Below are 14,012 nucleotides of genomic sequence, written 5' to 3' on the forward strand. Positions count from 1 at the left end.
AAGGCCCTCGGAGCTGGACCTCAGAGTCCGGGCTGGATGATGGGGGTGGAGACACTCCTTCAGGTATCCTGGGCCGAGCCCGTTTAGGACTTTAAAGATCAGCACCAACACTTTGAATTGTGCTCAGACACGTACTGGGAGCCAATGTAGGTCTTTCAGGACCAGTGTTATATGGTCTCAGAGGCCGCTCCCAGTCACCAGTCTAGCTGCCGCGTTCTGGATTAGTTGTAGTTTTTGGGTCACCTTCAAAGGTAGCCCCACGTAGAGCGCATTGCAGTAGTCCAAGCGGGAGATAACTAGAGCATGCACCACTCTGGTGAGAAAGTCCGCGGGCAGGTAGGGTCTCAGCCTGCGTATCAGATGGAGCTGGTAGACAGCTGCCCTGGATACAGAATTGACCAGTGCCTCCATGGACAGGTGAGTCCAAAATGACTCCCAGGCTGCACACCTGGTCCTTCAGGGGCACAGTTACCCCATTCAGGACCAGGCAGTCCTCCACGCCAGCCCGCCCCCTCTCCTCCAAGAACAGTACTTTGGTCTTTTCAGAACTCAACCTCAATCCATTAGCCGCCATCCATCCTCCAACCACCTCCAGGGCACTCACACAGGACCTTAACTGCCTTCACTGTTTCTGATTTAAAAGAGAGGTAGAGCTGGGTATCATCTGCCTATTGATGGACACCCAGCCCAAACCCCCTGATGATCTCTACCAGCAGCTTCTTGTAGATGTTAAAAAGCATGGGGGAGAGGATGGAACCCTGAGGCACCCCACAAGTGAGGGCCCAGGGGTCTGAACATTCATCTCCCAACACCACTTTCTGGACACGGCCCAGGAGGAAGGAGCGGAACCACTTTATAACAGTGCCCCCAGCTCCCAGCTCCTCTAGACGGTCCAGAAGGATGTTATGGTCGATTGTATCAAAGGCTGCTGAGAGATCCAGCAGAACTAGGAAACAGCTCTCACCTTTGTCCCTAGCCTGCCGGAGATTATCAACCAGTGTGACCAAGGCAGTTTCAGTCCCATGATGAGGCCTGAATCCTGACTGGAAGGGATCCAAATGGTCCGCATCCCCCAGTAGTGCAACCACCTACTCAATCACCTTGCCCGGTAGTAAGCCAAGCGTTTTCCTCATTTAGGGGGAAATGTTTTGAAGTATTTTGACTCAACATGACGTGTTCTGTGGCAGTGGGTTAACCCATCACTCATTTTCTTGCACTGTAGCTTTTACTGTTTGTTGAAGAGGGGCAATTTCCAAGGAGCCGAGCTCTGTTGAGGAGTGGCACTCTCATTTGGTACAGTTTTATTCCACTGCTAGTGTGGTGAAAGTGTTGGGGTTATTGAATTGGAAACTCTGGCAGCAGGACCCAGCCTCTCTGTATAACCATAGCAGCTGGCAAGAGGACACAGCTGCTGGTCTGATCTCTGTTGAACTTCAGCAACACTGCTGTTCATGGCTATAGAGTGCTACTGTGGCTGACTGCTCAACAAAGAACAGGTGATACATACAAAAGGTGAATGGGGATTCATCTGGTCCCATAAAACTGCAGACTCTGGCTGGCTCCTCCACCTGATCAGCTCTCAGGCTCCTTGTTTGCTTTGTGGTTCAGCTCCTCATTTGCCACCTGATCATCAGCCATGACAAAAGAAAGTAGAGGTTTAGTGTTGAAGAGTCTATATTGTGAAATTAACAAGGAGTTGGGGTGAATGCCAGCAAAAAGAGCATCTGAAATGGATCCCCATGGGCCAGCTCCATACAGTTAAGCTATTACGATGCCCATATTCCATATGTATTCATTTCCCGTTAACCTGACTGAATTTATGTAGGAAACAAGATCCTTTCTAAAGTATTATACAGGTGCTTCCCCTGGGGGTTAAACGTCTCTATGGAGACAATGGCTTGGGGCATATTGCGCCACATTACTTTTTACTGCCTACATAGCAAAACTGAAAGCAGCAGCAAGTTCCTTCACATGTCATGAAAATATCATGAGAGCAGACTTTAACTGGATTATCACTGTTTTCAGATGCAGGTTATAAAGTAGAAGCCTCTGAAGTCATAGTAACTGAGCGCTGAATATGGTTAAAAGCTTGGGAAAGGCTGCTGCATACTGACACGAGTCATCATTATCCACCGCTGAAAGATTGTAGGATAATGTTGTAACGGGAGACAAGAGGGTTCTTTGGGTTCAGAACCAAAGAAAACATAAAGTTGTTCAACTTGTGTTCTGGCTACAAATGGAGCAATTCTTTGTGATTTGATTGACTGGGAATTTAGTACAACACATAATAGTCAAACTCCAGCAAAAAAAGGGGGGGGGATGGCAATCTAATCAAAGCAGCGCATGTAAAGGAAGTGTGGAAGTGGAGCAGGTGTTTTAGGGCAACAAAAATTCCCAAAAAGTTATCCTGGTGTAGAGAACTTAGAGGCAGATATAACGATGACATTCCATACAGCTAAGTTCAAGATCCATTCTTGCCCAAAGCTCTTCTTTGTTGCATTATTGGTATTTATGCTGCAAGGTCAACTTCAGGGTTTTCTTTAGTGCAGGATATGCCCTTGAATAATGTAGTGGGCCTAAAATAAGGCATGCTACCCACACAGTCATGAAATTAAAAGATGCCTGCTTCTTGGGAGAAAAGCGATGACAAACCTAGACAGCATCTTAAAAAGCAGAGACATCACCTTGCCGACAAAAGTCCATATAGTTAAAGCTATGGTTTTCCCAGCAGTGATGTATGGAAGTGAGAGCTGGACCATAAAAAAGGCTGATCGCCGAATAATTAATGCTTTTGAATCATGGTGCTGGAGGAGACTCTTGAGAGTCCCATAGACTGCAAGAAGATCAAACCAATCCATTCTTAAGGAAATCAGCCCTGAGTGCTCATTGGAAGGACAGATCCTGAAGCTGAGGCTCCAATACTTTAGCCACCTCGTGAGAAGAGAAGACTCCCTGGAAAAGACCCTGATGTTGGGAAAGATGGAGGGCACAAGGAGAAGGGGACGACAGAGGACAAGATGGTTGTTCTTGAAGCTACCAACATAAGTTTGACCAAACTGTGGGAGGCAGTGGAAGATTTTCTCAGGGTCTTCTGAAAGAACAATGTTAAACAACAATTGATGGCTTCCTTCTACCGGTCCACAAATAGAAAGTGTCCTCTCATGTTGTATCACAGTGTGGTATGTTGGCTTGACAGTCACAGGCAGAAAGTCTTTACAGAGGGTGGTGAACACAGCACATGATATCATGGGCTGTCCCCTGAGCCCGCTAGATGACATCGCAAGGGATCGTTGCCTCAGGAGAGCGAGAAAAATTCCCAGGAACGATTCACACCCAGGCCAACACCTCTTTAATCTTCTACCCTCGGGTAGGAGATCTAGAAGTATAATCAGTCGTATCAACAGGCTAAGAAACAGTTTCTATCTGTGGGCTATTAGGCTGCTGAATGGAAAATAATATAGTGCAACTGACTTTCGGGGTTGGTGTGTTGTGCGACAAGCACACAGACTGCAATGAGATTGAGTGTTTGTGTGGGAGGGAGGGAGGGAGGGAGGCTCAGTTAATTTCATTGTACACAGGTTGTACATTGACAATAAAGGTATTATTATTTTAATGCCTCCTTCTGCTAAATCTAAAAGTTGTTGGGCTACAACTCCCTCTATCTGTGACCATTGGCCAGGCTGGCAGGGGCTGATTGGAGTTGGAGTCTAAAAACATGGAAGTCTACAGGTTTCCTGCCCCTTTGTTAGATGAAAGATCTATTCTACCCAAACCAGATGGATTCCCAGCTACCAAGAGCACATCCATTCATGAAGCACCAGGAGATCATCCTGGGACTATTAGCCAGCCATCTGCTGCACAAATAACCTTCTCCAAGGCACCATAACACAAAGGACTTGAAACCTGCTGCCTTGAATAGTTCTCTGCTTGCTTTAGTATACTTTGATCCTAAGTCTTAGACTAAATACATTTTGGTTTCTTTTTTATTAGCCTTAAGTTTCCAAAACTTTATGGCACACTTGTGTCACATTTTCCAACATTTTCTCACAGCTGTAAGTGTAGATGTGTAGATGGTGCCATTTTGGTTACATAAGGTAAGGTGATTGGGAGAAGCATTCACTATTACTATAGAGGATTTAGATATTTGTGAACCAGTGTACAGTATTCCAGTGCAGGGGTCAGCAAACTTTTTCAGCAGGGGCTGGTCCACTGTCCCTCACCTCAGACCTTGTGGGGGGGGGACTATATTTTGAAAAATAAAATAAAATAAAATATTCCTATGCCCCACAAATAACCCAGAGATACATTTTAAGCAAAAGCACACATTCTACTCATGTAAAAAACACCAGGCAGGTCCCACAGATAACCGAGAGATGCATTTTAAATAAAAGAACACATTCTACTCATGTAAAAACATGCTGATTCCTGGACCGTCCGCAGGCCGTATTTAGAAGGTGATTGGGCCGGATCCAGCCCCCAGGCCTTAGTTTGCCTACCCATGTTCTAGTGCCATCATTTTTAGATCCACAGATCACCAGTAGTCATCAGAGCATTCATTATAAATACAGGCACCATATTGTTATATTATCAGTTTAATCAATGTTATTTATTGCATATTGATATTTTGGATTATCATCTTATATATCATGTCATATCATATCATATTTGAATGTATTAAATTACACAATACTTCAATAATACTTTTCCTTTTTGCTTTTGGTTAACATAGTACAATAACAGCAGACTGGCAATGTGATGCAGAGTGTGATGTTTGCTTGCCCATATCACGTGCAGGCATGTGCCCACAAACCAAAACACAGCTGGCATGTCTAATTTTAGCCCTATCCAGCCTTGACAAGTGTCCCCTAAAAAAAAAAAGGGAAAAAAAGATTCCCTTCCCCCTCCCTTTAACAATTTCCTTGATAATATAGCAGCTGACAACAGTCCAACTGGGGTATTACACATGCTTTAAATAAAAACAAAAGAAACCACTGCTGCAGTGCTGTTTTATTTTCTTTTTATATACAAATCTCAGTCAGCAAAGCTGAAGATAGATCTATGAATGGAGTGGCAGTGTAAAGGAGTCTGTACACACATAGCTTGTGTACAGACAATAGATATTTCCATGGACTTGAGATGTGGCATTGGTAAAAAATATTGTTGCCCACTGCACACATTCTTATTTTGTTGTTGTACATCATTGTTCCTGGTAAAACCTGTTTGCAGGTTTTTGCCGCTCTAATATGTATAATTGGTTTTATTAACTGTTTAGTGTGGCGCTTACTGGATAGTGCTTATGATAAATAATATAGCGTCTCCTTTTTCCTCTCACGCTGTGATGTCTGACTCAGTTTTATAAGTATTTGGGGTTTAATAATAATAATTAATAAACATGATATTGAAGGATAAGTGAATATTTTCAAACATGCTCATGTGGCCCTTTAAAAGGGTTGGGGATGGAAAAGTTTCCTTCCAGAGTGAAATTGAGCAGACAAGAAGCTTCTTGCATCTACACTAGTCAGTTCCAATACCATACTAGTTTGTGTGGGATTAGTGGAAGTGTTTGTTTGCAACAGTCTTTTCCTGTTGACAGCAACTGAAGGGGTTGGGTATAGGTAAAGATAAAAGGCAAAGGACCCCTGAACGGTTAAGTCCAGTCAAAGCCGACTATGGGGTTGCTGTGCTCATCTCACTTTCAGGCCAAGGAAGCCGGTGTTTGTCCATAGACAGCTTTCTGGGTCATGTGGCCAGCATGACTAAACTGCTTCTGACACAACAGGACACCGTGACGGAAACCAGAGCGCACAGAAAAGCCGTTTACCTTCCCACCACAGTGGTACCTATTTATCTAATTGCACTGGTGTGCTTTTGAACTGCTAGGTTGGCAGGGGCTGGAAGAGAGCTCATCCCGTCGCGGGGATTCAAACCATCGACCTTCTGATCGGCAAGCCTAAAAGGCTCAGTGGTTTAGACCACAGCGCCACCTGCATTGGGTATAGCGCATCACTGTGCATGGAGATACAATTCTCATATACACCCCACAGCCAGTGAGACAGTACACAAACTATCAGGTATGGAGAGCAAGTTTTGTCCTCACTACAGCTGAGTTCTCCTAAGTGTAGGGCTTTCTTTTATTAAGTGTGTATCCAATCATGTCGTTTTAGCTGTGTAGCTGCAGTTTGTACTCTCTTGTATTGGACACCCACAATAGCAGAGAATGATGGAGCATTGAGAACTAGCTCTGATAAATAGAGATGTGTGAGGAATAAATTAAGAACCCAACAGCCCCATTCCGTTCATGGCTATTCAGGCATAAGTCCAGCTGATTGCAGTGGGATTTACAATCTAGCAATTATGTTTAGGGTTGCTTCATCATATTTCTGCCCAGGTTCCCAATGTATGTTGGAGGGTTGACCATATATCAGGCTCGATGCAGACTAAGTCAGATGCTTCAATTCTATTCTAAGGATATAAGAGAGTGATGAAATCAGTGTGATTTAAGTTTGTCAACAGGATGTAAAGGGGACTAGCTGGATCCAATCCAGAGTAGTATAATATTGAATTACCTTCTTGGTTTACAGGAGTGTAACCATTTACATGCTTGCTTGGAAGTAGCTAGCACTGAACTTGAACCACCGCAAACACAGTGTTGTTCTATACATGCCTACTCATAAGTAAATCTTGCTGAATTCAATATGGCAGAGCATGTTTTCCTGCCAGATTCTCCCATGAAGACACTGGCTGAATCATACCCAGCAGGTTTGATAGAAAAAAACATCCTGCAAAACTGGACATGTTGCGATAAGGAAGGTCAGAAGAAGATGCACTGGAAAGTGCAGGGTAACAATTACTTGGTGCAACATCATATATCCTCTCTGCACACAAATCAGAATGGAATCCTCAAGAAACAAGTGGAGTTGTCTAACCTTCCTGCAAACTTTGTGCAAAGAAATCTGGATGAAGGCTCAGGAAACAGACCACCTGGATGCAACTCTTCACATGCAAATTCCTTCTAAGGTTGGGATCCACTTGCAGGGATTGAATTTAGTGGGGCTTACTTTCAAGCAAATAGGCATAGGATCAGACTCTTCAATTTCACAAGCCAGCAACATCCTGAGTCAGTAACCCAAACGCAACTCCCAGCAATCCACACCTGAAGTATATGGCTCACTATTTGGCTAAGCCAGGTTGCAATGGATATACTTTATTGTAGATCTCGAAAAGTTCACCCGAAGTGGGAGTGACTGGTTTTTAATTTTGAACACACAGTCTCGCCGAAGCATCTCTCCAGGAGCCGTTTTCAGCCCTGAATGCCTGCTTCCCATTCTTTCGCCTCTTTTGGAGGGACTTTCCTGATGCTTGTTGTGCTTTAGTGTGCGCTTTTTTGGGGGAATAATACTAATTAAAAATCCCGCAGTCCCTTTTCTTGGAAGTGCTGCAAAGGTCCTCCTTAGGGGAACCCTCTCTCCAGCTTTCAAAATACAGGCAAAACCCTCAACCCCGTCTTGAGGTGCTTCACCAGTGCCTTGGAGGAGAAAGGGGAGTAGTGGCAGCGGCAAGTATTGTTATTTAAAGAGACAGGAAGGCTTTTTCCCTTCTCCTTTCCCTGGTTTGACTTTGCTTCTGAAGCGGCAGCTACCGTGCTGCTGTTTTCACGGGGTAACTTTGAGAAGAGTCTGCAAACAGGGGAGAAGGCTGAGAAATGCGATCGCGGAGCGCCCCCACCTCCTTTCCTCCTCCTCCTCCTCCTCCTCCTTTCCCTCGGTTTTAGCAGCAGCAGCAGCAGCAGCGTTGCTGTAAAAGCGCTCTGCTCTCTGCGATAGCCAGCAGAGGGAAGCGGGGCTTTGCTTGCAGCAGGGGCTGGAGCGAGCCTTCTTGGAGGAAATACTGCAGCCTTCTGGACTGCGTCTGCTTCTCGAGGGAGAGGCTGGCCGTGGAGTTCCACCCACCGGCTGGAGGGAAGGAAGGAAGGAGGGGTGGGGGTTTGAATGAAAGGCAAGGCGAGACCTTAAACACCATGCCGCTCCGCAAGGGAGGCAGCAGCAACTAGGCTCTCGCAAGCCAAGGCGCCTTTTTTTTTTTTTTTGCTTTCCCTCTTTTTCTTTTTCTTCCCCCCTTCTCCCCCCCAACAAACAAACAAAAAAAACCCCCGCTCCCCGCCCCCTTTTTGGCAAAAAAAAGAAAAAAAGAAAAAGGTGGAGGCAGAAGGATCTGCGAGGACGCTGATCTGCAGAGATCTTGAGTTTTTAACCCGGTCTTCCTGATTTCTCCAACCGGAATCCCCCCTCCCCCCCGCGCACCTTTTCCAGACACTTGGCAATTGACATTACTTCAAGCCAAAGCGGGTGGGAGGCAGGAAAACCCCGCTGTGTAGGGAGGAGGGGTGGAAAGAAGAGCGCAAGAATATATTTGCATCTCTCTAGCTATAAATTTTTCCTTCTGCAATTTTTTCATTTTTCTTTTTTTTAAAAAAAACACACCACAAAAACCTTTTTTTCCTTCTTCTTTTTTTTTTTTTTGCTTCTTGCTGTGTTTGGAACTAGCGAGCGGTTTAGAAGGCAAGGAAGTCTGGACACACAAAAAAAAGAAAGAAAGAAAAAGAGCGCCTCTCACCAGTCATCCGTACTGTCAGGAATAGTGGGGTTTTAAGCGGAAGAAAGGCCTGAGGCTCTACAGTCTTGTCAACGAGTTTCCCTGCATCGGAGATAAAGATTCCAGCTACATGGGCAAACGCTTGGAACAGCAACCAATGTACCCTCAGTACACTTACTATTACCCTCATTATCTCCAAACCAAGGTACGTGGTGGGTGTACTGCAAGCAGGACTTCCTGGGGCTGTCCAGCAGCGTCGATATGATACCATTAGGCACTTAGTGGATGATGGATAGTTGATTGGCGTAAATTACAGGCATGCTTGCTTCCTTCCTTCCTCTCTCTCTCTCTCTCTCTGAATCATGAAGGAGTAGAACTAATGCCCAACAAATGCAGCCAAAGGAGAGAAAACATTATTATTATTAATAGTAGCAATGACAATCAATGGAACTAGCAAGGTCAGAATGGATTTAACAATCTGCTGTGTGTTAAAAGCAAAAAAGAAGGGGGGGGGAAAGGTTTTGTTTAGTCGAGATCTTTTTATTTGTGCTTGTGGGTGGGAGCGAAGGGGTGTACGTGTGTGTGTGTGTAGACACACACATTATTTTAATTAAAATGAACCAGCAGTACCCAGGTAGCATCCTCATTACACGGCAGGAACTGTCTGGATAGTGTCAGCCCTGCGCCTGGTGGGTTTAAGGGGACTTTGGAAGGTGATCTGAGCTTGTGTGCGTTTGGAGTGGTAAAAGCATTTTTTTGCTGTTAGGAGAGGCATTGTGGGCACTCCCAACTTTTAATTTGACACACATGTGAAAGCCCGGCCGGGGTTAAGGGAGGGCAGAGAGATGACCTAATAAAATCCTTGGGAGTTTTTGTGCTTGCCGGTCCGAGGTTCTATTAAACATTGATAATGGGATGAGCATGCACTGTGTTGTATTTGAAAGGTTTGCAAATAAGTGCTCGCTACTTATAAAAAGAAAGCAGGAACCCTGGTTGAGGTGTCTTTCTCAATTTGTGTGTGTGTGTGTGTGTGCATCAAATAGCAAGTCCGGCCTTTATCTGCTAGTAAGACTGAACTGCACCCCACCACAAAATGAATTAAATAGTGCATATATATTTATATATATATGTATATATTTTTTTTCTATTTCTGCTGCTTAGTTCTATTCCCGGTAACCTATATTATTAGTGAACTTTCCAAAATACAGCTATGCCTCTCACCCTCCCACACATGCTCGCAAACATGAATCATTTTCATGCCATCTTTTGAAAAATTACTACCTCAAAGTTTGACCTCAGAATTGCTGATTAACATATGTGAACGCTTTTCCGGGAGAATACAAACTTGTAATATGTTTGACGAGCCAGTTGAAACACATGGGATGCAATGCTTTTTGGGGTGGGTGGGTGACTGAGCATTCGGTGCTTTTGGTTCTGGGTGTGGCAAGATCATCACGGTTTTCTGTTGCTGTGTTCACTTTTACCACTTCTGGAATCACTTTTCAGTTTGGATTTATCGTTTGACCTCTCAGGATATGAAATGACCAGTCATGAGCAACAAGCGTGTAGTTAGGTATCTGACACTCACAAGGATGTGTGATGAGAACCTTTTTCGTTTCTAACCTGGGTACCACTAATTTGGTATACTGCAGTACTTGAGGAATCTTTGTGCCACATCAAGCCCTTTTTGAACAATTGTTGTCACTTTTTCTCCTTCTCAAGGTCGATTCAAATTGCATTTTACCTCTGTGACGATTTGGTATATATTGCTGCTACTACTGCTGCTGCTGCTTCAGCAGAAGCCTGTAGCTAGCTTGACTGCTATACAGTATTGTCTATAGTTTTAACTGTTTGGAGGAATGGGTATGAGACACATGGCATTCCTCAAAACCTGGCAAGCGAAGGACAGGGAACAATTTATAGGGATTTTGTTGTTGTTGTTGAAAGAACAATAGCTTCAAGTACTTGATGAGGCATTCCATGTAGTTTAAATGAAGCCACTCTTGCTGTTCTGGAACTCCTTGTTTCTACTTTGCAAAATACGCTTTGGGGAAAGCCTAACCTTGTGGATGGGTCAAAAATAATAACAGCCATTTATTTGTACAGGGACATTTTTTTTAAAGGGCTCTCTTAAAGTATACATTGAGGATGCCAATATTCTTTCAAAGCATTTGGCATTTTAAAAAAAATGGTTAGAGGCATTAAAATATGGATTAACAATAGAGTATATAACACTGTATAAATGAATATTATTTTTTAAAACATGCTTTTTTCTTCTTTATTGCTGTTGAATTAGGTGGGTACATTCATAAATATAGACATTGTTACAAGCTGTTCAGGGTTCTAGTGAAAAAACCTGAACACAGAAGCGTTAAGTTTTCTTTTACTTCATGTCTGTTAGTAGCTACACACATGTGTTTGTTCATGAACACACACAAACAAAAGCCAAACAAATGTACATAATGGATATACAATACAATGAATACACATACATGTTTCTGCGGTATCTTACTAAAGATTTTAAAGCAGTGCAGACAGGCAATGTCTGGCTATCTTTTCCTTGAAGCTATTCATCAGATTATAGGACTTTTTTAAAAAAATAGAGCAATCATTTCTGTCAGACTAATATTTTGGTAACCAAATAACTGTAAAAGTGATCATTATCACAGAAATAGATAATAATATATTGCCAAATTACTTCATCCATACCAGGAATATCACTATTAATATTGAGGGAACTCAACAAAATGATATAATCAGAATGTGCACTGACATGAACTCCCATTTGAAAATCAATACATAGGTTAGTGGCAGTGCAGTTATTAGAAATTACAGAGAGCTGCAAGATATTAATGTGTAACACATGAAGCACTCATAATGTGGCTTGCCTTTTTCAATACAGTATATCTTTGATGTTTTCCTCTAGGTTTTTTATTTATTTAATCTTCACAGTTTGAAAGCTGCCATTATAAACATACTTGCAAGTGCATAAGCCCCACTGACCACAATGGGGCTTACTTTCAAGTAAACATGAATAAGGTTGCACTGCACATTTACAGTGTAAATGGGCACTGGCTCTGTTGTTTTTAAAGTATTCCTATATGGTGCCCAGATGAAATGTTGACTTCAGGATTTGTTACAAAATTAATGCCTGCCTTTTTCTACACACTTAAGCCATTGTTATCAGATGGGTCACCTATCCTAGACATTCTGCAGAATACGGAATGCATGCAGTTGGGTTTGAGTTCCTGAAATAAAATGTTTTGTGTTAGAATATAAATGTTAAGTTTGGGCAAACTCAGCCTAATCGGATATAAAGATCATGTGTTTTTTTTTCCAAAAATGTCTCTCCTTTCCACACGTTAGTGAAAATGTCATGTAATTTCTTCTTTCTGATGGGGAATTGTCCATGCTAATTTAGATTGAAATTATAGCAGCATTGTAGACAAATCTTCATCCCCAGACTAGTTATTTCAGGCATGCTATGAATCTAAGTCTATCCAAACACATTTTGCTTCCATAGTAAAATAGAATATATGGCCTTAGACTGCAAAACCATATTTTAAAAGGGATTCATGCTCGTCACACAAAAACAGGATGATTTACTGTATGCTTGGAACTCATGCTAAAAATATATATGTTATTGCTGTGGGTTATGTGCTGTTAACATAATTAATAAAATTAAGGGATTGTTTAGCTGTGTAGCACAAATCATTGCTAACAATGAGAAGAAAGAGGTGTCCCTTCTGTTTGGTGGCTTGTGTTTGAGATGAAAGGATTTGACATTTATATATTGGAAACAATTCTACCAAAGCTCGTTATTGGAGTTGAATACGTTCTGTTTTCTTCACTTGGGAGTAACTATTTTCAGCAGTGTGTCAATTCAGCAGTGGTGTTTCGGTTCATAGTTATATGTGAATGGTTATTGGCTTAATAATTTGAAGCCTGGATGAAACACTGGCCATTAGTATAGTCCTGCTCACCTGTACGTTCAGATCAGCTGTGTTGGGTTTTCAATTCTAGCCTATTGTCTGCTTTGGGGAAATTTTGAATGTTGTCTTAAGTCACATGGCATTTCGTTGCGCTTTCGGATGAAACAACTGCAACTTCAGAAAGAAGCTGTGTGCAATACAGTGAAACACATGTATAGGTTGTAATCATGTCATGGGAACAAATGTATTGCAAAGATGTTATTTCAGTGACACGAATGTGGATATTGTATGCAGCATTGAGATTTTATTTCTTTGGAACCCTAAGACTCTGAAAAGCAACCCCAATAGGCACATAAGCAGCAAATGGTAGATAGAGATTGCTTTGTATATCACTGCTGAGAATTTTTGTGTGGCTACTTTTGCTTATCCCTAAATCACCTCCAGTAGCTATGAGTTTATAGGAGGGAGATCACCAGAAATGTGTGTATAATTCTGAGAAATGTAAAAGGTGTTTTTCCCAAAACAGGTTGCTTTTTAAAAAAGCATTTTTAAGTCACTGTTTTGCATAAAATGAACTCCCCCTTGTGCAAACTTGCAAGAGCTCCCCACTTTTAAGAACAACAACAACCATGCACCATTAAAAAAAAAAATACCACAAAACTAACCACCCTCCTGCTTTCTTTCCCCCCCATCTAACTAATCAAGTGCTCGTTTCTCAGTTTACTGCATTTCCCCCTGTTTTGGCCATCTGGCTTTACCAAATGCCTTGAGGAGAGACTTCCAGATACTAAGATGCCTGACAAAGCTTTCCCCCCCTCTTCTGACTGGTAGTGTTCAGCTAGTGTGTTGGTGCCTGGTGTGAAGTAGGGGTCAGGTGTAAGGAGTATTTCATCAACCGCACACTGATTTCAGGCTGCATTTCAAACCATCTGCAGCTTGGATAGCCGCCAGGGCTCAAAAGTCTTGCTGGAGCTTATAGTGCCAAAGTAGAGGCAAATGTGTGCAAATAGAGAGAAATGCATTTCCAGGAATGAAGTTGGTATTCACTTAAGTCCTTGTTTGGGTTGATAAATGGTAGCATTTCTGTCTCCCTCTCTTCTCCCCACCTCCCACCCCTCTCAACGTCTCGCAAAGCTGCCAGAGCAGGAACCTTTTATTAAAATACATGGATAATAATGGATTGACCTTTGATTGTAGTAAAGTTTTTGGATTAACATCCAGCCTTGGCACAATGCCATCATTTTTGATATGGAATAGGAAAGCATGAAATTTGTTTCCCTTAGAAACTGAGAAATGCAGACTTGTCCAACATAATTTTCGCATACTTACTGGCTTACAATTATTTCTGTTGATATCAAGGGCACGGCATGTTTGAATCATGTTTTGATGATTCTTTCAGGTTGTTGTGCATGAGAAGCTGCATTTCCCCCTTGCCTCCAAACCCCAGTCAACTTTATACTCCTATGCCTGCCATAAGGCTGTTCTTTA

The 14,012-nt window shown here is 42.6% G+C and overlaps 1 protein-coding gene across 10 annotated transcripts in view; it reads left to right on the plus strand.

Moving 5' to 3' along the window:
* RBMS3 (RNA binding motif single stranded interacting protein 3) overlaps positions 1–14,012 on the plus strand; it is a gene marked incomplete at its 3' end in the record, with an annotated part of 741,806 nt that overhangs the window by 246,713 nt on the left and 481,081 nt on the right. The window contains exon 1 of one of the 10 annotated variants that reach the window (XM_083705909.1): positions 7,674–8,797. The exons of 6 other annotated variants lie outside the window; for them this stretch is intronic. In XM_083705909.1, the coding sequence (XP_083562035.1) occupies positions 8,723–8,797 (75 nt within the window). In that variant the 5' untranslated portion in view covers positions 7,674–8,722. Of the gene's footprint in view, positions 1–7,673; positions 8,798–9,011; positions 9,051–14,012 lie in introns of those variants that run through there. 3 more of the 10 variants (XM_083705908.1, XM_083705902.1, XM_083705910.1) reach the window with 3 other exon arrangements.

Source organism: Podarcis gaigeae (genome assembly GCF_964106915.1).
Source record: "Podarcis gaigeae genome assembly, chromosome: 12".
Classification (NCBI taxonomy): Eukaryota; Metazoa; Chordata; class Lepidosauria; order Squamata; family Lacertidae; genus Podarcis; species Podarcis gaigeae.